Below are 23,994 nucleotides of genomic sequence, written 5' to 3'. Positions count from 1 at the left end.
ACAGACCTACAGAACCTAACTCGTTTGTAACCCGGGGACTGCCTGGAATGCGTTGCTGTGGCTAGGAACGCTTTTCTTCTCCGTCTCCGATTAGGGTGGGTCACAAGACAATGCTGCGCAGGGTTGGGAAGGTAGAGGTGAAACTAGTCATTTTGTACCCAGATACATTGTTGTCCACCAGCTCACGCAGCGCTTTGCTGAGGAGGGGCTGGGTCTGCAGTGGCTCAGCGTTCCCTCTGGCCTCCTTCAGCTTCCCAGGCCAGCGGGGGGGTTCAGCTCTGTGGGTGTTCAGGGCTCCAGCCTCTGCGGGACACCCACAGCACCAAGGTCAGGGGCAGTGAGAACGGACACAGGTTTCAGCCTGTCCTCCTGGACCCCAGCCCAGCTGTTGGCTTCCGCCACCTTCCGCCCATCTCCCCTTCCTGCCTGCCTGGCCCGTGGACTTGGAGGTCTGCCATCGCCTGGGAAGACACCAGAGAGCCTTACAGAGATTGCACCACTAGATCTGACAATTCTATAATACCAAGTCCTTGTAAAAAATTCCTAATTCACTCTTAGCGGTTCCGCTTCTCTGATACGGGGATAATTTGCTCCTGTGGCATACATAGTGTGTTCCATTCTACTGCAACTCTTCTTTACTCTTTCACCTGGTAAGTTTAAAAAGGGTGGGGGAAAATACAAATATTATTTTCAATACGTTTGCCAACAAATGACTTTTTTTTTTTTAATTGAGAGGCAGGGAGGCAGAGACAGACTCTCGCATGTGCCCGACTCGGGATCCACCCAGCAAGCTCCTTGCCAGGCGATGCTCTGCCTGTCTGGGCCGTGGCTCCATTGCTTGGCAACTAAGCTATTTTAGTGTCTGTGGCGGGGCCATAGAGCCATCCTCAGTGCCCGGGGCCAACTTTGCTGAAACCATTTGAGCCATGGCTGTGGGAGCATAAAAGAGATAACGGGATAAGTGGAGAAGCAAATGGTCACTTCTCCTGTGGGTCCTGTCTGGGAATTGAGCCCGGGACTTCCACATGCCAGGCTGATGCTCTATCGCTGAGCCAACTGGCCAGGGTCCAACAGATGAACTGATGAATGTTTTTACTTACGTGCTTTAAAAACATTTCTGTAGAAACCATGAAACTAAAGATTTAACTCATCTAATCACCCACTATTGGCAATCAGCCAGTCAAATCAGACTCAGAAAGTCTGGCTTTGTTTTTCAGTCCAAATAAAGTCAAATATACAGTTCATGATAACTTTTTTGGATTCTTTAGATAGGCAGGAAGCCTTGTCATGTGGATAAAATAGGGAGCCGCTACCTTAAATACTTCTTCCCAACACTCTTCCTTACTGTTTAACAAGATTCTCCCTCAAAAGACTTGCATTCTTTGATGATTTAGCTGGAAGGTAGAAATTTCACTATGTTAGCCTTCTCCCTAATGTATCTGAATTCAGAAAACACATCATCATGGGTAAAAATACATAAGTTTAACATGCCATGGGTTGGGGCCAGCAAACAGGTTGGAACCTGCCTGTTGAGGTGCCCCTGGGCTCACTGGGAAGCCACCCTCTGGATGGCCCAGCGTGCACGTGTGCGGCTTACAGCTCTGCACACCACTGCTGCTGTGTCCCACAGAGGCGACAAGGAAGAGAAGCTGTCCTTGAGCCAGGGGAAGCCCCTTCATCAGCTGTGCCCCTTCAGGGTGCAGTTACTGACAGTTCACCCTGTGCCAGCCGGCGGAGGAGAAATACTTGCAGGGCCCTACCCCAGGGTTTCAAAGCATCGGAAAGAAGGGTGGATTTGGAGCTGTGAGGCTACAAGTTGGTAACAGGCCCACACATGTTCTGCCATAGGAAAATGAACGTGACTGATTGTGAAATGCTGTCCTAGCTGTCGCTGGAAGTGTTGCATTACCTATACAGTGTGTGGGCCATACTGCCCTTGGACAATTTAATTATTTATTTATATTGACATTAGAGGGAGGGAAGGAGGGAGACGGGGACAGAGAGTGAGAGAAATATTGATCTGTTCCATTTATTTATAAATTCATTGGTTGACTCTTATATGTGTCCTGACCGGGGGTCGAACCCAGAGTCTTGGCATATTGGGGTGATGCTCTCACCAACTGAGCTACCTGGCCAGGGCCTCCTTTGTACCTTATGGTTTTGATTAAGGGATGGAGTCCATTCTGCTGCACTCCTGCTCTCTGGCGTCATCTAATCCAGGTAATGGCCCACTTCCTCAAACCTTCTCCCACGTCCCCTAACAACTCTTGCTGAGATGCCCACGGTTCCCCACGGTCTGCCTTCTTCCTCACAGGAACCGGCAACGTCCCCAACTTGTTCAACTATTAGTGTGTCCCTGGTGGTCTCTGATTAGAATAGGTACAGTGTGAGTCTTGTACCACTTCATTGTAATTGTGTCTTGTAAACCCCGGTTTAGAGGTGTCTGAAAAAGTGCAGGAAAGGCATGCCTCCAGGTCCCCTGCCTTTATGACCAAATCTAGTCACCTGATGGCACTGAGCCAGAAGTAAAAATACTTGCACACCTGAGTTTTTAGTTGAGGAGACAGCAAAGGGATAAGACCTGCCTCAGTTTGCTTCTCACGTAGCCTAGGGAAGACTTCTAACACGTGTGATTCAGTGACTATCACACTGACCTAGAATTTGACCCAATACTATTTAGTATTTTTTCCTCATAAGATAGGATTCAGCTTTAAATACAGGAAAGAAACCTTGAATTGCTTCCACTATAACTCAATGCCATATCGATATGGGTTAGGCATACGCGTTCTGAGAGAAACATGCAGCTGTAAGAGGGATGGTGATTGGAAACCAGGAGAGACGTGCTTTGTATGAAGAAGGTAATTGCTACTTAATCCCTGCACATTGTTGCCATGGAGATCCAATACAGTCAAGAGTTTAATTTTTTTGAGAAGCTCAAAATTTAGATTTTAAAATGAGAAACCATCAAATTTTAAAACAATAAAAGACAGTGTGCTATACATATTGGGGAACAGTATTAAGCTGTGACTTCTACCCTAAACCTGTGTGCTAGGTCCTGTGGCTAGTGCCGGGCCCACTGATGTCTTGGTTGGCTGTTCCATTGGTGAGTCCCAATGTACCATGACTACTCACAACCTTGTATAGTCTTTTCCCACACTGAGTCTGGGCTGGGCCATACGGCTTGTTTTGGCCCATGGGACATTAGCAAAGGCTTAATAAGTATTTGTTTATTGGAGCCATGTCCTCTTGGAAGCTAGTCATCCTGCAAAAGCTTGACTGATAATAAGCCAGGTGGAAAGGGAGGCCCTAGTGGCTGTTTTGATGAGCTCCAAGCTGACTGCAGTCCCAGGAGTAATCTCAGCTAATACTATATATGTGGGCTCTGCTGAATCCAGTCAACCCACACAATTGCAAAAAATAACAACACATTTTAAGCTACTAAGTCTTCGAGCTTTTTTTTTTTTTTTTCTTTACAGAGACAGAGTCAGAGAGAGGGATAGGCAGGGACAGACAGACAGGAACGGAGAGATGAGAAGCATCAATCATTAGTTTTTTGTTGCGCGTTGCAACACCTTAGTTGTTCATTGATTGCTTTCTCATATGTGCCTTGACCGTGGGCCTTCAGCAGACCAAGTAACCCCTTGCTTGGGCCAGCGACCTTGGGCTCAAGCTGGTGAGCTTTTGCTCAAACCAGATGAGCCCGAGCTCAAGCTGGAGACCTCGGGGTATCGAACCTGGGTCCTCTGCATCCCAGTCCGATGCTCTATCCACTGCGCAACCGCCTGGTCAGACATCTTCGGGCTGTTTTATTATGATGCAACAGGTAACTGAAACAGAGGTCGTTTATTTGAACCAATTTGTTTTATTACTAACGACTGTCCCAAGGCTTAGATAGGGGAAGGGGTCTGATGAAATTCAGATAGTAAGTTAATGGCCATAACTTTCCAGTCCTGTGCATTTTCTTCTTGCTTTTTTTTTTCTTTTTCCTTGGTGGAAAGCATGCAATAAGGACTAGGGAACTTCAACTGCTAACTGCAGGGAATTCACACTGTGTCCTGCATGCATGCAAATTACTGTAGTAACTTGGACTTAGAAAAGATTCCTAGTTCATGTAGTCCCCTCACTTTACAGGTGCAAAGAATGAAAAAAGAAAAAAAAAAAAACCCAAAAACCACTGGAGAGAGAAAAGCAGCCTCTGACATTTGGAAGCTGGCCTGATACATTACTGGCCTGTTAATATTATTAGATGATAGCCTCACCCTCTTAGCTGGCCTTGTATTTTCCTGTTGAACATAATTTCACAGAACATAAACATCAGACAAGGACATTCTGTAACCATGATAGATCAAGGCAAAAACAAGACCACTTAATTATATCTGACCACAAATACAACACAGACATTGCTGAAACCGCGCGCGCGCGCGCGCGTACACACAAAACCAGAGAAGACATCCCCCATCCTAATAGGAGGGGCTGCCGCTCTTTACCGATTATAGCTTTACCCTCAGCCTAGTATCCCTTCCAGGTGGGATTTATTGAGGTACCCATCATGGGTACGCCTGCTTTCTGGCATCATCTAACCCAGGTAACAGCCCACTTCCCCAAACCCTTTACCACATCACCTAACAACTTCCTGGGATGCCCCACGGTTCCCTATAGTGTGCGTTCTTCCTCACAGGAAACAGCAATGTCCCCAACTTGTTCAACGACTAGTGTGTCCCTGGTGGTCTTGCATTAGAAGGCACTGCTGAACCTGATGAAGTTCGCACAGAGCTGGTGACCGAGCTCACGAGGAATCTCCAAGTCTCCAGCGTGTTTTTTCCTTCTTAGCACCCGTCGCTCTTTTCCCTAATGTCTCTCCCTTCCCCTCCTCCCCCAACTAGAATTCAGCTCCACGAGGACAGAGACCTTGTCTGTGATGTTCAGAGCTGACTCCCAGTGCCTAGACCGGTATCCGACGGCGGCTGGAAGTGGAAACGATACTTTCTGAACGAATAAATAAGTGGGGCTTAATTGACAGTTTTCTTTCATCAGTCAGCTCCTCCCAGTTTGTGTTGCAAACAGCCAAGCACTATAAACCCCTCCAAAACCCCTCACTGGGACGCCCGGGACACGCCTCATTCCTCCTCCCTTGCTCAAGCTTCTCCCGCTCGCCGGCCCTGCCACACACCTGGGTCCCAGGACCATCCCCTCTAAAGCACCTAGAACCCACCTGTCTCCACCACGTGTCCCTACCACCAGACGCTCGCTGCCCAGCTGAGCTGCTACCTAAGCGTTTAATGGGCTCTGCGGACAGCGACCGCGCATGTGCGGAAATGGGTCGCGCACGCAGGATCTCTGACAAGTGAAGAGTTGTTTCTGAGTTTCCGTTCCGGTCTGAGCAGCCTTGTGCTGCCGGGAAGTCGGGAGAAAGTAGCGGAAAGAGTACCCACGCGCAAGGCTATCTGGGACATGGAGTCGTGGAACTCCCGAGGCTCTCCCTCGAGTGAGCCCTTAATTCGTTAGGTCTGCATGTTCCGCACTCACTATCCGGTGCTACTTTCGGCGCAGAACTCATTTTCGCACTGCAAGGGGAAATCAGCCAGGTGTCGGCTTTTCGTTCCCATAACGCTCCGCGGAGCACGGAGCGCCTGCTGGGAGTTGTAGTCCTCGCCCGCGTACTGCGTTCGCCTAGGGGGAGGGCGGAGCTGCCGGCGGCCCGGGCGGGCTGGCAGCTAGAGTGGGTGCGATTACCGCCTCCGCCTCTGCCGCCTCCGCCGTCGCCTCCTCCGCCCGGGCGGTTCGCTGCTGCGCGGGGAGAGCGAGGCGGGGCCGCCGGGGCCGCCATGGAGCCCGACTCGGTGATTGAGGACAAGACCATCGAGCTCATGGTGAGTGCGGCCCGCTGGACCATCTGTTCTTCCGTCCGTCCGGCTCCGGGCGGGCCTGCCCATCTCGGCGTCCGGCGCGAGGCCGGCCCTGGCCCGTCCCCTTCCCCGCCGTCTCGGCCTGGACTTGGGCCCGGCGCGGTGCCTTCGGATCCCTCGAGATCTCGGGCCGGAGCTGGTCCGGCCCCCGCCTGCCCCCCGGTTCTCCTCCCTCCCCCTTCCCTGTCTCCGGGCCCCTCTCTCGACCGACCCTCGCTCGCTGATGCTGTGGCCTTAAGCTCACACTCGCTCTAGCATCTCCTTCTCCTTCTCTTGGAAGTGGACTTATTTATTTTCTTCCTCTATTTCTTTGGCCCAGGCCTGCACCGCTCTTGCAAGCCCCACTTAGGCCGAGTGAGATGGGGGGGGGGGGGGGAGGACGGAGGAGATCGGTCTGGGCCTCGGGCCTCCGCGTCCTAAATAGGGGTCTCAGCCCCCTCTCCCCAACCTAGGGCTGTGCAGCTGCCCGGAGAGGCCCTCCATGGGTGGAGATGGCGAGCTCTCGGGTTGGAGGCTGTGACGGATTAGGAGCCTCTCTCCCGGACCCCAGTGATGTCCGGCTTCTCGGACAAAGGGTTTCCTACTGGGCCAAGAGGGCTGTTTGCAGAGCAAGGCCCCAAGTCCTCTGCATTCCATCTCCCAGGAAAGGGAAATCCTAACTTCACGTTTTGCAGAGCTGCTTTGGGAAACGGGAGGAGGGGGAGGGGTTGTCCTCATGACTGCCGCCAGTTCTTTCTTCTTAAAAAAGAGAGAGAGAGAGAAAGAGAGAGAGAGAGAATCCTAAGCCCCTGGGAAAGCGATCACTCATCTGTTAGAAACCATTGGTAGCCAGACCAGACTTCCTCGCCCCCGCGAACACCCCAACCCCTTCTCCCCCAAGGATTTGGAGCCAGAAGGGGTTTTTAGGAACAGGACCACGAGAGATTGGCTAGTAGAATTCGCTATTTGGTGGATGATTGGGTGGGAAAAATAAAATATGGCAGCTATTACCTGCCAATTAGAACGTTAGAGAAATCAAACTGGGCCGTGGAGGAAGTCATTGCCTCAGCAAATGGACAAGCCCAGGGTTTCTTCCTGTGGAAACCTTGACAGTTTCTTTGTATCTCTCCTGACACAGTAACAACTTCTGCCTAGGGTTGAGAGGAAAGGTGAAAGAATCTAATTAAACCAGCAAAATGTTTTCCTAGCCAGGTTTTTCTCCAGTGTGAAAATGTTTATTGAGTCAGTGATTCCACTGGGTAGGGTCGGTGACATCAGAGCCACTTCCCCCATTTAATGCTATAAATAATAAATGGTGACACTGAAAGTCTGTTGGATAGCTGCATGGTGTCTGTGGATGCTGGTATCTTGGGAGTTGAGATGCCTGTTTTAAAAATGGAAGTACAGTAGCATAAATAGGGAGGTAGCTTCATATTTGCTGTCCTTTGCATAAGTCACACAAGTAGACTTTTTTAGCATTCTTGAAAACTATATATAAAAAAAAGCTTTAGTAGTTCCTAGTGTGTGTATGTGTGTGTGCGCGAACGCGTGCATGGTTTCTTTCGAAGGGATACTGTCACTTGTGGGTTTTTATTTGATTTTCATTTATTAAGTAATTTTTTTCTTCTCAGTATAATTTACCAAGCTATTGTAGGCAAGGCTTTGACATTTTGCAACTTTTGTAATAGATTATTTTGGTAAAAGATCTTAGTTAGAATTACAAATACAGTGCATATTTTTATGGATGTACATACGATACATGTACTTCCAACGTAGGAGTACTTCATAATCGAAAAATTGTATCTCGGTACCTCTTTGACATTGGTTCCTTTCACTGCTGTTCGTTTAAAAAATAACTGAATGTCTTTATTTTCAAAAGAATTAGAAAAAAACAGTGTAATCTGTTTAGTGTCCTTTGGGTGAATGGTAAAAAAAAAAAATTTGGCCTCAATTTACTGGCTTTCTATGCTCATAACTGAAAAAATGTTTTGGTTTTACATGAGTGTACCTATCTGTGATCAGAAAAGATATTTAAGCCTTTTGAGGACATTATAAACTGGGGCTCATAAAATTTAACGAAGAGTTTAGTAGATAGCTAGATTAATTTTAAAGTGGCTTTATATGTACAAATTTTGATAGTCCCTCAAAAGGATGTCAGTTAAAACTCTTGCCCTGCTAGATGGCTCTGTTGGGTGGAGCGTCATCCGGGTGCATAAGGGTTGGGGGGTCGATCCCCGGGCAGGGCACATACAGGAGCACATCGATGTTCCTGTCTCTCTCTCCCCCTTCCTCTCTCGCTAAAATCAATGGAAAGTAAAAAAAAAAAAAGACTTTTAGGTGATCCCTTTTCATAAACATATGTACATTGATTTTAATGTAGTAGATTGAGTACAACTGATTTAGTAAATCCAGAATCAGCTATGGGAGTGATGAGGTCTTCAAATTAATACGCATGTGGCTTTCTATATCATTTGCATTTTAATTACGGTTTGCTGAAGTAGGTTAAAAATATCTTCTACATTGGTTTCAGAATAACATGATTGAAGGAGGGGAAGGGGTTAAACTGATGGTATTTTGAAAGCCTAAAGCATGAAATATTTTTAGATTTTTATGAGCCAGCTTCAATACTTAAGTATTTGTGATTGTGCTGCCTGTACCAGTTCGGTACTTAATGGTTAACAGGGTAACTTTCATTTGATATTTCAGAATGTGCTGTGTTAAAGAGAGGAAACAGGCTTTTTGGATATCAGTGATTTCCTAATCTTCATCCCTCTGCTTTCTCTTATTTGGACGCTTTCTCCTTTTTTTTTTTTTTTTTTCCTGCACTAGTTTACTAGGAAATGAAGCTGGTGACAGAGTGATTGAAATCTCTAAAATATAGCCCCGTTGTTACTCCTACCCCTTCCTGAGGCTGGGTCCACAAAGAATGCTTCTCCAACAGACCTACCTCATTGGGTTCCGTCTTGAACACAGACCGTATAACTCTTGATTGAGACCATTGTATTTACAATGGCTGAGGGTGAATAATTTATCCACCAAGTGACTTTTAGGGCCTTATATTGTCGCGATACTCTACCTTGTTTGTGGGACTACTTTTCAAACTTCTGGTTTTGGTACAATCAGCTTTATTATTTTCTGTGAGATAGAAAAGTAGTAACCATTTCAAAATGTGCCAAGTTCACTAGACTATGTCTAGTGCAGTGTGTTTCACTGGAAAGAGTGAAGATAGTGCATTAGATAGCACATGAGAGTTATTAGTGCCTGAGCTAGGCTCTGGGCCCTCATTGCTAGAAAGCACTCACAGAGCTGCTAATGGGAAGAGAAAGATGGATAATCTTCTATTAGAAGATAGCAGAAGTTGCTGTTGAAAGTTTGGGGGAGGTTCCCCCTGCCCTTCTTGTGGGTGTGAGCTCACCCCCCCATTACACAATTAATGGGCAGTTGGTCCTCTATTGTTAGCTGTTGAATGGTTCCCCTCTTTGCTAAGTGACAGTAAGTGAGCCATTTCCCTTCCGTGTTACCTCTAAGTGGCTCTATTACTCGTTGAATGTCATAAAATAGGTAAAATACATTGGACTTTATTAAATAATTGTGGTATCAGTGCTATTTTTAGAGCTGTTGAAGAAAGGCAGGCCACGGAGATGAAAGAAACAAGTGAAGACCCTGAAAATTTATTTTTCTCTTTGGACCCCCGCTCTGCCCTGTTCCGATCATGGGCTTTTCTGAGTAGTGGGATTGTTTAGTAACTCCTTTAAGAAATTGGATCTTACTTTGTCACTATCACTTGTCCTCATCTAAGTCTAGCCTGTGCTGATTTACCAACTGCAGATTAAATAGACAAAGGTTTGTGTCGGGTTCAAATGAAGTAGACTATGCATACTTATAGACCTCATTTATTTGACCTCAAGAGGCTGTGGCTCAAATACGTCATTTTTTGCCCCCAATTTTGGAATAGGTTAGATGCCCTTCCACATTTGACGAGAAGGAACTTGATCCTGCACACGAGTCCTGGCAGTCTTGGCCTGACTGCTGTACCCGGAAAACAGCGTTAACACGGGCCTGTTACATAGGTAGGGTCACTGGACAGCCCGTATATCCCCGAGTCGTGCTGTTTGATCCTGTGACCCCTAGAAACCAACTGTTTTGCAGTGGGAGGCGGCAGGGATCTTGAGTTCCATCTGGTGATGTTTACACTACAAGGGAAAGAAAGCATTTCAGGTTCTAATAATTCCAGTTCCAGCCTCCTCTCGGGCCTTTCCTCCCACATTCCTCAGTCATTCTAGGCTCCAGCCAGAGCGTGGTGGACCCTGGCTCCTCTCGTTCCGCTCATGCTGTTTCCTTAGTCAGCGCCGATATGAACTGACCTTAAGCTACTGAAGGGCTAACATTACAGGAAGGACCTAATAGTTGGCTCTCTGGCTAACTTGGCTTAGGTCAAATCTCAGCAGTCCTTTTTTTACTTGCCACCTCTTTTTTTTTTTTTAAGTTACTACTTTATTTATTTTAATTTTTCCATTGATGAGAGAGAGAGAGAGAGACTTATCTATGTTGTTCCATTTAGTTGTATGCTCATTAGTTGCATCTCATGTGTGCTGACCCAGGATCAAACCCACGACCGTGGTGGGTGATACTCTTATCTACTGAGCCACCCGACCAGGGCTCTTAAGAAAAGGAATTTAAGCCCTGACCGGTTGGCTCAGTGGTAGAGTGTCGGCCTGGTGTGCGGAAGTCCTGGGTTCGATTCCCGGCCAGGGCACACAGGAGAAGCGCCCATCTGCTTCTCCACCCCTCCCCCTCTCCTTCCTCTCTGTCTCTCTCTTCCCTTCCCGTAGCTGAGGCTCCGTTGGAGCAAAGGCAAAGATGGCCCGGGCGCTGGGAATGGCTCCGTGGCCTCTGCCCCAGGCGCTAGAGTGGCTCTGGTCGGGCAGAGCGATGCTCCGGATGGGCAGAGCATCGCCCCCTGGTGGGCGTGCTGGGTGGATCCCGGTCAGGCGCATGCGGGAGTCTGTCTGACTGCCTCTCCGTTTCCAGCTTCAGAAAAATACAAAAAAAAAAAAAGGAATTTAAAAATATTTATTTTATTGATTTTAGAGAGAAACACTGATTTGTTGTTCCCCTTGTTTGTGCATTCATTGGTTGATTCTTGTTGTGCCCTGATGGGAGCTCAAACCCACAATTGGAGCATATTGGGATGACGCTCTAACCAACTGAATACCCTGCAGGGGCTAGGTGCTGCCTTCTGAAGTTGGTGTGTATTATGGTGGCAGATACCGCTTTGGTTTTTTATCGATTGCACTGCCTACATGATCGTCATTATTCAATGAAATGAATGAGTCTGGCGCTTCACATACTCAGGCTTGTAGTCCAGTTGCCTGTTTGTGTCCCCCGTTAAATGATACACTCCTCACAGTGCCTTCTTATAGTAGGTGTTTGTTAAATGCTACATTGAATTTTTTGGTTGAATTTTTGCATGCATTATTGCCCTCTGCTAGCATCGTGACCATCTCTTTTCTGGAAATTCTTAGCCTGTCTGCCTACTTCTCGTAATCACCTATTCCTGACTCGTGTAATAACTATCATACCTTTCTTCTGTTCAGAAAAGCCTGTGATCGTGTCTGAACTTCTCTTCCAGAGGCTGTATCTCATTGTCCTTTGAGTCCTTCATAATGCTTGGCTCTTAGGTGTGCAATAGATATTTATTGATTTACATGAATGTTAGTTGTTTTCATGCTGTGAAAACTTTTTAAGATTTCCTTTTGATAATCTTAAGACAAGGATGGAGGCGAGTAGAGGAGAAAAGACTGGTCAGGGGGAAGAGGCGCAGACATCCACAGACACTTGGACTGTTTTTACAGAACTTGACTCATGTACAGGTGAATTTCTGTGCAGCACACTGTGTGGCTGTTAGGAAAGTATTGAGGAAAACCATATTCCTTTTATATCTGTTGATGTGAACTTTCTTTTTTAAAAGGTTTTATAGTTTTGTAGAGAGAGGAGAGAGAAAGGGGGGAAGGAGGAGCAGGAAGCATCAACTCGCACTTGCTTCTCGTTCATGCCTTGACCAGGCAAGCCCAAGGTTTCGAACCTGCGACCTCAGCATTCCAGGTCGACACTCGATCCACTATACCAACAAAGGTCAGGCTTTGTTGATGCGAACTTGCCAAACATTTGATAAGTTCTAAGGATTCTGTGACCTTAGGGAAGTAATATTTAGCACAAAGGGCATGGGCTTTATAGTGAAACACCTGATTTTGTATCCTAGCTCCTGCCACTTGCTGCTGTGTGACTTGAGAAAGTTAACCTTCCTGTGGTATGATTTTATTAATTGGAAAAATAAGAAAATGTAGGTGTTGCTTCCAGTAGTTGGAAGGATCGTACGAGAGATGCATGTGAGGGCTGTCTCTCAGCACCTGCTGGTCATACTACCTTTTCCCACAAGGACAAGGACCTTATTTGTGAGCACAGTGAAGACATGGTGGGAAGAGGTTGTAATTACCAGTGCCCCTCCCCCAGCTGTGCATGTCTTCATTTGTGAAGCTTCACAGAGGCCTAAAATTCAGGTGCTTTTAGCCGTACATTTATTGAAACATCTTTGAGGGAAATGATGAAATCATACAGAATCACTATTATATTGGAAATCTGGGAGGGACTGTTAACATTACTAAGAACTACCAATTAGACATAATTAGATCTGTACTCCTAACTACAGAGAGAACCCACCAACCCTATTTCAGATCTCCTGGGAGAGAGACTAGTGATTAGTCATATTAACATTGCGCGTTGTGATTTATGTTTGATTGGTTTAGTTTATATGAGGAAATTAGGATTTTTTATTTCTTATTCTTGTTTTAGCAAAGCTGATGATTTTGACCTTTGAGAGACTAAGCAGTGAGTATCATACAAGATTTCCTGCTGATTGTACTCGAGTTGTTCATTGACTTGGTTGACCAAGGGGGAACTTGTGGATCAAGAATGCGCCTGTTACCCGCAGTTAAGTCTCTGCTGATCACAATTGCCTGACAGGAAGTTTGGCTTCGTAGGCAAATGAGAGCCAAACCAGGAAGACCTGACCTTCCAGTAGGGTATCTCTACCCTGGATCTATGATTGTTTTTAATAAAATTCAGAGATTACAGGGTTCTGTGATGTCAGCAGGAAGCATGTTTTAGGAAATTCCCTGTCAGGGTTAGTTGTCAATGAAAACTTTCACAGAATTGTAAAGCTGGGGGACATTAACATGTAAAATGAGAAAGAAAAGTGTCTGAGTGGAGAGATGTGTACATGTGAGTGTAGTGAAGATAGGAAACCATTCTCTAATATAGAGCAAGCTCTGAGCCACAGAAGAAAAATTAAGTGAGAGCTCTTCTCCTGAGACAAAGGGAACTTGAGTAATTAAAAAAATTTTTGTAAGAGTTAAATTGAGAACACTTAACCACTTATGAGAACGAATAGTAAAGTGTATCTGCAGTCATCGCTTGGGGGGGTCAGAAAGTGGGAAGATCTCTCTTCCCACTCATGGTCTGGCCTCTGTTAATCTTTCCATCCCTAGCACAAGGCCTTCCATCAGTTGGGTCAGTAAATGCTAATTTGAAGGGAAGAGGGAGAATTAACTCTCTAGTGGCAGGGAAAAAGACCTGACAATCGAAGAGGTTAGAAATGAGTTCGCTAGTCGAATTGTCGTGGTTGTGTTATGGTGTAATTTTTCAGTGATTTTGTTATGGCAGTAAGTTATGCTTTGAAAAGCCGAGTGTATAGCTTTAGTGGTTAGCTACTGGCCATAGTGCAATAGAGCTGCTTTGATCAAAACTGGGTTTCTAGTTTATTCTTAGGTTCCAGAGTAATGTTACTTAATGGTAAAAGCTTGAGCACTCCTTTGCCTGAGATTTTACTTACGTGATCTCTTCTAAGTTTTGGGTGTTAAAATATATCCGTCTGATGGTCATGGGACGGTTACTCACTGACTGGCATTTCAGCTGCTTCAGTCGCTTTGCCTACAACCTGAAAAATCTTTAGTCATTGCCTAGGGTTTATTAACAAATCTTGGAATTAAAACATTCCTTGGTTTCGACCAGATTTGAGGTCCTGGGTCAGAGACACAGTCTTTGCTTATAAACACAAGGACTAGTTGGGCAACATTATACTGTGCTTTGTTTTAACATGAATATTGTAGGCCTTCCAATGGCATGGCTCTTTGTTAATGAAATGCTTTTTAAGTAGCAAGATCCAGAGAGTTAGCTGTTTGAGGATGTCTCGGTCAGTACAGTGGCATCTTAGTTCATCTCGGCTAAAGTATTGACTCTTTCGTATTATTTTTAGTTCTCCATATTTAATTAACTGGTGTTAATTAAAACTTGGGGGCCTTGAGGGTCAAGCTTGGTTTCTTCTGCCCCCCGAATCTTGGCCTTTCTGATCCTTGGACTTGGGTGCAGCTGTGCTCTGTGACAAGGGCTTGGTCTCTACCACCTAGATAGGGGATTTTGGGCAAATTATTTCCTCTAATCTTTTCTGAGAATTAAATGAGTAATGACTTTAAAGGGCCAAGCCCATTAGTAGATCTTCAGTGAGGGGAGTTATTTTAATTACTGCAAGAATATTTTGGCAATTGTGTGGAAATTGAGGAAGTAGAAAACTTATGTGCAAATGAGTTCACAGTCTTTGATTTTTAAAGTTTTTTATCTATGTCATTCTGTTGAATGCCTTTTCTCTCTTCCTTCTAGTTTGTTCAGAATTCCCATTCTAATGGAAAAGTTGTTACTGTAGTAAGAGAATGTTTATATAGTGTGGACTGGGCTGGTTTTTAAAGGTGTCATTTAGTAAATTATTTATTAGTGTTCTTTATTATTCTCCTTAGATTATTCCATGACTGGCCATTGTGCAGATTGGCCTTTATTGAATCAAAAGTACATTCTTAAAATCAGGGGTCCCCAAACTTTTTACACAGCGGGCCAGTTCACTGTCCCTCAGACCGTTGGAGGGCCGGACTATAAAAAAAAACTATGAACAAATCCCTATGCACACTGCACATATCTTATTTTAAAGTAAAAAAACAAAACGGGAACAAATACAATATTTAAAATAAAGAACAAGTAAATTTAAATCGACAAACTGACCAGTATTTCAATGGGAACTATGCTCCTCTCACTGACCACCTATGAAAGAGGTGCCCCTTCCGGAAGTGCGGTGGGGGCCGGATAAATGGCCTCAGGGGGCCGCATGTGGCCCGCATGTGGCCCGCGGGCCGTAGTTTGGGGACCCCTGCTTAAAATTATGCCATGTGTTTTGAAATGTCCATATTTCAGCTGAGGGTTGGGTAAAGTGTAGATTTTATGTTTTGTATGTAGCACACCAAAAGATTTCTTGTTAGGTGCTTAAATAAATCTCTTTATTGGGAGGTATATGAGTCCTCTCATTTCATTAGTTTTGGCTGACAGACTTTTTGTTAATGGTGGAGGATCTGTCTCCGAAAATGGATTAGGAAGTTCATTGTAGCTGAACGGTGTGGGACAATTACATGGATAACAGTGCAAGCCTTTAGCTGTTAGCTGTTCTCATCCGGAAGTTGCATGTGACTTGTCATAGTAAATGATAACATTAGGGAGGCAAGCCTTTGCCAGGTGGAATCTTCCCCTTCTCTGAACGAGGACGCGAGGGACTCCGCTGCAGCCTTCTCCCCCAGGCGGCTTACTCAGGGGCGTGGCTTCCTGTGCCTCAGATCCACCACTCCATTGACCCTGCCTTCCAGCTCTGGGTGGCTGTCCTTTGCCACTGGTGCCATGGTGGGTGTATGGATTGCTCTCTGTCTTTCAACAGTTACCGAAGTGCATGTGTGGGATTTTGTTGAAGAAAGCTGGCCACAGTAAACGGAAAGCACCTTGGAAGCTGCTTGACTCCTGTCTGTTCTCAGACTAGTCTGAAAGGGAATTCCCCCATTCATTCTGGATTGGTGGATCTGAAGTACAAAATACTGTCCAGGTAAGCAATTACCCTGTATTGTTTTGTTTTGTGGAACTCCACTTTCTGAAAGGAACGGAAGAAATCTTAGATCTTTGTGCTTGTAAGTCTGTATCTGGATGTGGACTAGTTAAGGTGCATGTGGCTGGCAGAAGGACCAGGAGAAACTTTGTTGCAGTGTAAGTAGTACGGTTATTTTTATTATAGGCTCTAACCCTTTATAGTAATAGTCCAACAGGGAATGTTGTTTGGGGAATAGCTTGTAAAATATGAAAAACAGATGATCATTTTGAGGCATTATCTCATGATGATTTATAGTTAATACCTGGTCAAAATAGTTTTTGTAGTTAGCGTGTAAAGTAGTGGTGTTTTATTCTCAGGATGCTTAGAGGGTCTTCTCAGGAAGATTTATTAACTGGGACAACTGTTTATTGAGCATCTGCTAAGTGCCAGGTACTGGTAGGCTGTCTACATATATTATCCTGTTGGCACATGCTGTACCTGATTTTGACACGAAGCTCATAAGCATTAAATGCAAGTTGCCGAGGGTTAGACAGCAAGTGCAGGGCAGAGCCTCGCTTTAAGCTTGAGTCTGTGTCTCCCCAAAGGTCTGCCTCTGCGCCCAACTATGGTTGCTGAAGTTGCTCCTTCAGCTTCTGCAGGATTTTACAACAGGTTCCCCTTGGAGAGCACACGGCTGATCATTGTGTGGCGAGGTATTTTAATGTATCTGGTGCACTCTCCGCTTCATGAGAAAATCAGCTCTTCAGTCAGTGCATCAGACAAACATGGAGGTAACTTAGGGAGTGTAAGAGAGGCAGTGAATTTAAATGTCAGAACATGTTCTATACAGGGAAGTATCATTTGGTCTAGTGAACTCAAACTTGCATTTTTTCAGTTCCTTCTTAGTTTCTATTGGTTATTTAAATAGCTCAGTAGCTTATTTTGCCGACCTCTTTTGACCTCTGGTTCATTGGCCTGACAAGGAAGACATTGTCAGGCAACTTTCTTGAGAACATGACTTTTTTCAGTATTTAATATTCTCTCCAGATTACCTATTCCCTTTAATCTTGAAAAAAAGTCTTTTATCATAGGCTCACACTGACTGTCAGTACTTTTTTTAGTGTAACTCCTTTCTGTATTCTAATTCTTCAAGGTGAGCATTTTTAGCACTTGGTATCTGAAGAGCTGTCAGGGCTGTGGTTGGGGGTGGGTAGAAGTAATAGCAGGTGACACTTCGCATGACACTGTATTGAGCACAATTCTAGGCACTTTATATGTCTAAACTGATTGTTTAGTAAGTCAGTGAGGTGGGTACCATTATTTCTGTTTGCTGATGAGGAAACTGAAGCATAGAGTAGTTAAGTAACATGTTCAAGATCACACATCTAGGAAGAGACAAAGATGAGATATGTATTCAGGCAGTCTGGCTTCAGGGAATGTGCTTCTGACCCCTGTACTCTACTGTCACTAACTCAGTGTCATCCAGTGATAAAGGGAAGGGCGCAAATCCTGACGACTAAGCTGTTCCTTCTTATTTGGAGAAATCATTGCAAAGGGGAAGGTAACAGTTGTTGAGTATCCCTTGCCGTCTGTGGAAAACAGGCTAGCTCTCAGATTCTGTGAGCCATCCAGGCTGTTTCCCAAGGGGACTCACAATAGGGTTGTTTGAGGTTATTTTCCAGAGCAAGGCTGTCCAGCAGAACTTTCTGTGATAATGGGCATGTCTGTGCTGTTCAGTGTGATAGCCACTAGCCAGCGACATTGGCTATTTGGGAACGGTGTTTTGTCACCAAGGAGCTGAGTTTATTTTTTTTGTTTATTTATTTATTTATTCATTTATTTTAGAGAGGAGAGGGAGAGACAGAGGGAGAGAGAGAGAGGAAACACAGAGAGAGAGAAGGAGGGGAGGAGCTGGAGCATCAACCCATATGTGCCTTGACCAGACAAGCCCAGGGTTTCGAACCGGCGACCTCAGCATTTCCAGGTTGACGCTTTATCCACTGTGCCACCACAGGTCAGGCCTGAGTTTTTAATTTCAGTTTACATTGAAGTAGCCACACGTACAGTTTTAGAGTTTACCGCGATCCTGGGTCTGATCCTTGGTCTCACATCCTGAGACATCTGCTCTGCTCTGCGTGCTCAAAGCAGCTCTCATGCCAGGGTTGGGCTCACATTAACCAGCTGTGCAAGACTGATGTGGAAAGCCAGAACTCCAGTTTGTTATTTTATATGTGCTTGTTGGCATGATTGATACAAACTTTTCTGATAAGTAGATTTGCTTACTTGGTTCTAATATGTCAGTTTAATTTTTTCAAGTAAGAAACTTGAGACTCAAGTCAAATGAGGGGAATATTGTCTTCGTGTAGGTAGACTGTACCTACCGGGCGGATCATGGTCAGGGACTTACTTTGCATGGACTCAGCCAGGGAAGTGCGATACTTGCTGGACTAGGACTGAGACGGCCTTATTCAGCGTCCATTAGAGATGGCTGGGTTTTCTCTATGGCAGAATCTCTTCTTTCAGCCTCTCTGCTTGCTTTTACCTCCCAAGTCCTTTTCTGATTAGGTAACCGATTTTAGACATGTTCGTGAATTCAGCACAAATGCACTCTTGACTTCTAGTTCTGGGAAGCCCTTTGTTCTCCTTAAGGTGCCTTTGTCACTGCCGTGGTCCATTCTGTGTTCATTTTTGACTTTTTTTTTTTTTGTATTTTTCTGAAGCTGGAAACGAGGAGGCAGTCAGACAGACTCCTGCATGCGCCCGGTGGGAATCCACCCGGCACGCCCACCAGGGGTCAATGCTCTGCCCATCTGGGGCATCGCTCTGTCGCAACCAGAGCCATTCTAGCGCCTGAGGCAGAGGCCACAGAGCCATCCTCAGCGCCCGGGCAAACTTTGCTCCAATGGAGCCTTGGCTGTGGGAGGGGAAGAGAGAGACAGAGAGGGAGGAGAGGGGGAGGGGTGGAGAAGCAGATGGGCGCTTCTCCTATGTGCCCTGGCCGGGAGTTGAACCCGGGACTCCTGAACGCCAGGCTCTACCACTGAGCCAACCGGCCAGGGCTTCATTTTTGATCAGTATCACGTAGGATCTTGTAAGGTCACATGACCTTCGCTGCAGCCCACTCCTTTACGGTGGCCTTCCCGTGCTCCGATCTATAGATTCCCCAGTCTGTACTGAGTAATCTTGTAACGCTAGGCAAAGTCAGCTACCACTGAGGCTAAGTCACAACCTCCCGTCTTCCCATGAGGCCGAAGTGCATGTGTTAAGAAGACAGTTGAATTTCCCTTGCTTCCCTGTTGCCTCTTTTACTGCAACACACACATTAGCTTATTTCATTTGGTCATACATTGTGGGGTAGAAGAGGAACGTACTTGTAAGAAACACTCCTGTGATGTCTTCTCCTTGCATCGCATCATGTTATTAGTGAGCTTGTTTTCAGTGGACTACGTCATTACTTTGTGACTTGTTCTTGCTCCTTCTGTTCTTTAAGTACAAAGAGTAACAACTAAATTTTTATTTGGCCATTAACTTTTCCTGTGTGCAAGATGGATTGAAGAGACAAAGGTAGGGAGACCAGTGTAGTGATCAGTGAGGAGGGTGATCTAAGCCTGGATGGTGGGCGTTGTGGGGGTGCTGGGCTTGGAAGCGATGTCGGGTCGGAGGTAGGACAGCACGTGGGCCTGTTTATAGGAGGGCACGGGTGCAGTGGAGTCGGAAGTTTGGATTTTGGCCTGGACACCAGGTTGGATGCCTTTCTCTTTTTCAAGATAGGGAATACTAGAAGAGCAGGTAGGGGGGCAGAGGAAGAATGAGTTTGGTTTATAATGAATTTGAGTTGCCTGTTGGGTGAATCCTCTTAAGAGGAGAAGTATCTAGTAGGAATATTAATCTGGAGCTCACCAGAGGGAGCGGGGACGGGAAGACGGGAGGTTGTTACTTAGCTCAGTGGTAGCTGACTTTGCCTAGCGTTACAAGATTACTCAGTACAGACCGGGGAGTCTATAGATCGGAGCACGGGAACGCCACCTTAAAGGAGTGGGCTGCAGCGAAGGTCATGTGACCTTACAAGAGCCTACGTGATACTGATCAAGAGGGTGTCACTCTCTTTCCATCTTGATCTGGGAATTCCGTTCACCCTGTTCCGGGTCAGCAAGACGGCCCCTTATGCTTGGGTTGTGATGTTCTTTTCCACTGTAATGGTCTAATTAATAGAGAGAGATACTGTTTCTGAAGTGTAGTTTGTTTTTTTAACTCCATGTTCTCACTAGACATCTTATGTACAATTATGCAAATTCAGCTCTGTGCACCTGGTGACAGAAACAAGGGGAAAAGGACCAGCGAAGGCTCTGTGTCCCGTGGGAGGTGCAGTGCACTGCCCTCCTCTCAGCTGTCTCGGCCCCAGAGCGCTTCTCACCCGACGGTGATGAGTGAGCATGGTATTTTAAAGGCACGCGTTTTTAACATCACATGAGGCCGAAGTGCAAGCCAGAACTTTTATCCGTGAGAAGCAGTGAGCAGTTCACCTGCTGGAGTGGACACGGGCTGTGTTGGAATTACTGAGACAGTGTCGGTCGGCGTGGCAGATATTTAATGGATTTTTAAGGCTGATTTTTACTGTGTGCTGTTTCCACCATATGTACCGACTTAGCCCCCGATTCCCAGGTGAGCTGTAACTGCACTGTAATTAGGTTTTGGTAATGAGAGCCTGGAGATACAGAGTTCATTACAGTTACAATCAATACTTCACCAAAAATTTTTGAGTACGTTACGTAGGTCTATGGTACAGAATTTATAAGGTACAGGAAGAAGTCCACAGGAAGTCTCCTGTTCCGTGGAGTTCCAGCTGCTCAGCCACATTATTCTGCATTTGGTTTTTTAAATGTAAAATATGACGTGGTTACCTTACACTCAGTTCCCAAAGAGCGCTCATAGTTTTTGAATAGATAATTATTTTTAAATTTTATTTATTGATTTTAGAGAGAGAGAGAGAGAAACAGGAACATCGATCTGTTCTGTAGGTGCCCTGACCTGAGATTGACCCGGCCACCTCTGCATATCGGGATGACACTCTAGCCAACCGAGCTATCTGGCCAGGGCTTGAATAGATAATTTAAAAGATGCATGCTGGTTTATTGTGTGTGCTGTAATTTGTGAAACCAGTCTAGACTGATACTTGTACAAATAAGTTATTTCCAGTCTTTTGCTATTACACATGATGCTATAAAGAAGAACTTAGTGTCCATGTCATTTTACGTGGAGGAGGGTTCAGGGCAGGCTCCCACCAGTAAGCATCCGTGGATAGGTCTGTTAAAGAGCTGATAGATGTCCCCACGTTGCCCTGCAGTCGGTCCCACTGCAGCAGTGGCTGCTGTCACAGGCTTTGCTTGCAGGTACTCTTACAGCCTGACAGACACGTGGTTCTGTGGTTTTTAAATGGGTGCTTTTTTAATTGGCCATCTTCCCCTCCCCCCATAACTTTTTATTATTAACATTTTCATGGATATTGAAGAGTTTGGAAAAGAAAACAGTACAGCAGACCCTATATACTCTCCTCCTAGATTCAACACTAATTAACATTTTGACACGGTTGGATCGTTTCTCTGCTCTCCCCTTGCCCCCCCCCCACTCTCCACCCCCATCTTTCTTCCTCCCTCTCTCCTTTCCCTCCTATTCTGCCTCTCTCCTCTCTTCCTCCCTCTCTCCTCTCCCCTCCCTCTTCTCCCCCTCCTGTCTTTCTCTAAATACACATCCATTTTTGTTGTTAAAATTTTGAAAGTAAGTTGAGAACATACTTTACCCTCCAAACGTTTCAGCATGTATCTCCTAAGAACAAGAACAGTGCCTGCTCCTCCCTCAGACCACACACACACAGCCATATATCTTTATGTAACCACGTATTACATACGTAGTCATATTTTTATACATACATAAAACCACAATACTATTTTTACATCTAAGAAAAGGAAAGTAATTTCATAATATTATAGCAAATATTTAATTAAATTTAAATTTTCCTAATTGACTCAATGTCTTTTCTAGTAATCCTTCTTCCTTTAAGGAAAATAATAAAACACTAGGAACCAAGCAAAACCCACCCTTTGTATTTGGTTGTTTGTTGAACTTTTTTTTCATTTAGAACAGTCCCTCTGCCTTTTTTTCTTCTTCCTGGCATTGATTTCTTTCTTTTCTTTTCCTTTTTTGTGTGAGATGTCCATCTCATTTGGTTGTCCTGTAGGATGTGCAGCATTCTTTGCTTGTTAATTTCCTCATGCTGTCATTTAACTTGTTTCTCTAACTCCTGTACTTCCTGTAAACTGGAAATGAGTGAGAGGCTTGACTGCCACCAGGCAAAACATTTTGACTAGAATGCTTCATCCTAGATGAGGTGTGCCTTGCATTGAGTCATGCCGGGTGGCCCTTAATGACAGGTTATTTCAGCCTCCATTAAAAAGGTAGTTTCTTCCTGTGCTCTTAGAAAGGAATCTGGGGGATGTTTTGGCCCCTTATAAATATCCTGTTCGATTACAGCCTTTCACCCAGTAGTTGCAGCATCCCGACCCTGCAGTGAGCTGTCACAGCAGGAGTGCAGCATCGTGGTTTCCTCTGGCTGTGTGCAGTTATGAGCCTGCATTCAGAAAGCCCATCGCCCTTGCTCCGCCCTCCTGGCGTGCGTCACCATGTTCGCGTAGACTTCTGTTTGCTGAGTGCGCCAACAGTACCTTACCGTCTCTGGATGCTCAGTGCCCAGGTCTCACTAGTGAGAACCCCTGCCGGGTCGCTCCGGCCTCCTTTTGACACGATCTCGGCAGTCCTTGTGCTTCGCTTGGTTTTTTACTTGCCCTTCATGTCAGGAATCAACCATTTCTCCAGGAAGCTTGGTTTTCTTGTAAGGGGAATGGCATTTTAGAAACAAACATGATGGCTGTTGGGTTGTCATTGCTTCTCAGACCTTTTCAGGGGATAGAGCTAAGAAGTATACTTAGAGAGAACCAGGAGTTCGTGTTAGTTCTGACTTAATATTACAGGGATATTTTCCTGAACCTGTTATAGCCTTTTGATTTTCAAAGTCTAAGGGACATTATCCATGTAATGGCCATCAAATGGAGATCCAGATTGTTATGGAAAAAGGCAGGGAAGTAGCGTTATTCATTCATCACTGAGCATGCACTCCACTTGGTCCTGTTTCGTCACGGGGGAATCCAGAACTGAGTCAGAATGTACCTGGCTTCCAGAGGCTTACCGTCTTTTACATAGAATGTGCGATATAATGTGACAACGGTTAAGGGTCAGAAGAGGTAGACATGCGGTGTGGGAGTTAGGAAAGGAAGGACATATCATAAGGGACATTTTTTCAAGGTTACTGTTTGCGCCTGAGCAGACAGGAGACTTGGGCTGGATGTCCAGGGTCAGGGGCAGGCTTTCATGGCAGCGGTGACCCCGGGAGCAGTGGCTGGCAGGCAGTGGTGTGTTTATTGTCTTTGAGGAGGGACTGGTGAGCAATCTTTGGCTTGTTGGAGGGTAGCTTGTGTAAGGCGATACATACATTTGCAAAGATAGATTTATTGGACTTTATCCTTTAGGTCATAAATTACAAACTAGTAGCCTGAGGATGGATAGAGCTTCACAGATATATTTTATCTGGTCTGTATAGATTTTAAAAATTGAGACATTTTATATCAAAACACTAATTTCTGGTTTCACCTGACAATTGGGCTGAGCAGCGGCTGCCGTTCTGAGTCCAGGGCTTGCGCTGTGCTGGTCACTGTAGCCCTTGTAGGTGCATCCTGATCTTCTGGGCCCTGCTCCCTGCGGGGGTGACGGCGGTGGGCACGGCTGGAGAAGAGAGGTGACTGTGAAAGGGAGCGAGGACTGTGCTTTCATCTGTTTGGAAGGTGTATGGCGGCAGGGCGACCAATCAGTCAACTTAGACTATTCCAGGGAAGAAATGACAAAATAGTAACAGATGGTGTGAAGAGGAGGAAATGAGACATTTTAAATATAGAATGGATAGATTGTGTTGATATATATGATTGTGTGTGTGCATGTATTGACATGAATGTAAATCAGATTATATATTAAAACGTGAAGCTCTGTTTTTATATATTAAAACGTGAAGTTCTGTTTTTAAAAAGCTTTGTATTCACAAATCAGTTTCTA

General features: G+C 45.4%; 1 protein-coding gene and 1 long non-coding RNA gene across 7 annotated transcripts in view; one reads left to right on the top strand and one right to left on the bottom strand.

The window, feature by feature from the left end:
• Positions 1 to 3,957: 3,957 nt before the first annotated feature.
• Positions 3,958 to 5,545, bottom strand: LOC136407719 (uncharacterized). The gene is made up of 2 exons (XR_010751999.1): positions 5,213 to 5,545; positions 3,958 to 4,986 (listed from the first exon to the last, which is right to left on the bottom strand). It is a non-coding gene; the product is annotated as an uncharacterized lncRNA (long non-coding RNA).
• A 119-nt stretch (positions 5,546 to 5,664) lies between these two features.
• FBXW11 (F-box and WD repeat domain containing 11) overlaps positions 5,665 to 23,994 on the top strand; it is a 117,820-nt gene continuing 99,490 nt past the window's right edge. For 3 of the 6 annotated variants that reach the window (XM_066388071.1, XM_066388069.1, XM_066388068.1), the window contains exon 1: positions 5,687 to 5,870. In XM_066388071.1, the coding sequence (XP_066244168.1) occupies positions 5,826 to 5,870 (45 nt within the window). In that variant the 5' untranslated portion in view covers positions 5,687 to 5,825. Of the gene's footprint in view, positions 5,871 to 15,693; positions 15,856 to 23,994 lie in introns of all 6 variants that reach the window. The other 3 variants (XM_066388070.1, XM_066388072.1, XM_066388073.1) reach the window with 3 other exon arrangements.

The sequence above is a fragment of the Saccopteryx leptura genome, chromosome 6, assembly GCF_036850995.1.
Source record: "Saccopteryx leptura isolate mSacLep1 chromosome 6, mSacLep1_pri_phased_curated, whole genome shotgun sequence".
NCBI lineage: Eukaryota > Metazoa > Chordata > Mammalia > Chiroptera > Emballonuridae > Saccopteryx > Saccopteryx leptura.
The sequence above is the reverse complement of the archived record's forward strand: the minus strand, read 5'-3'. Positions and strand labels throughout refer to the sequence as shown.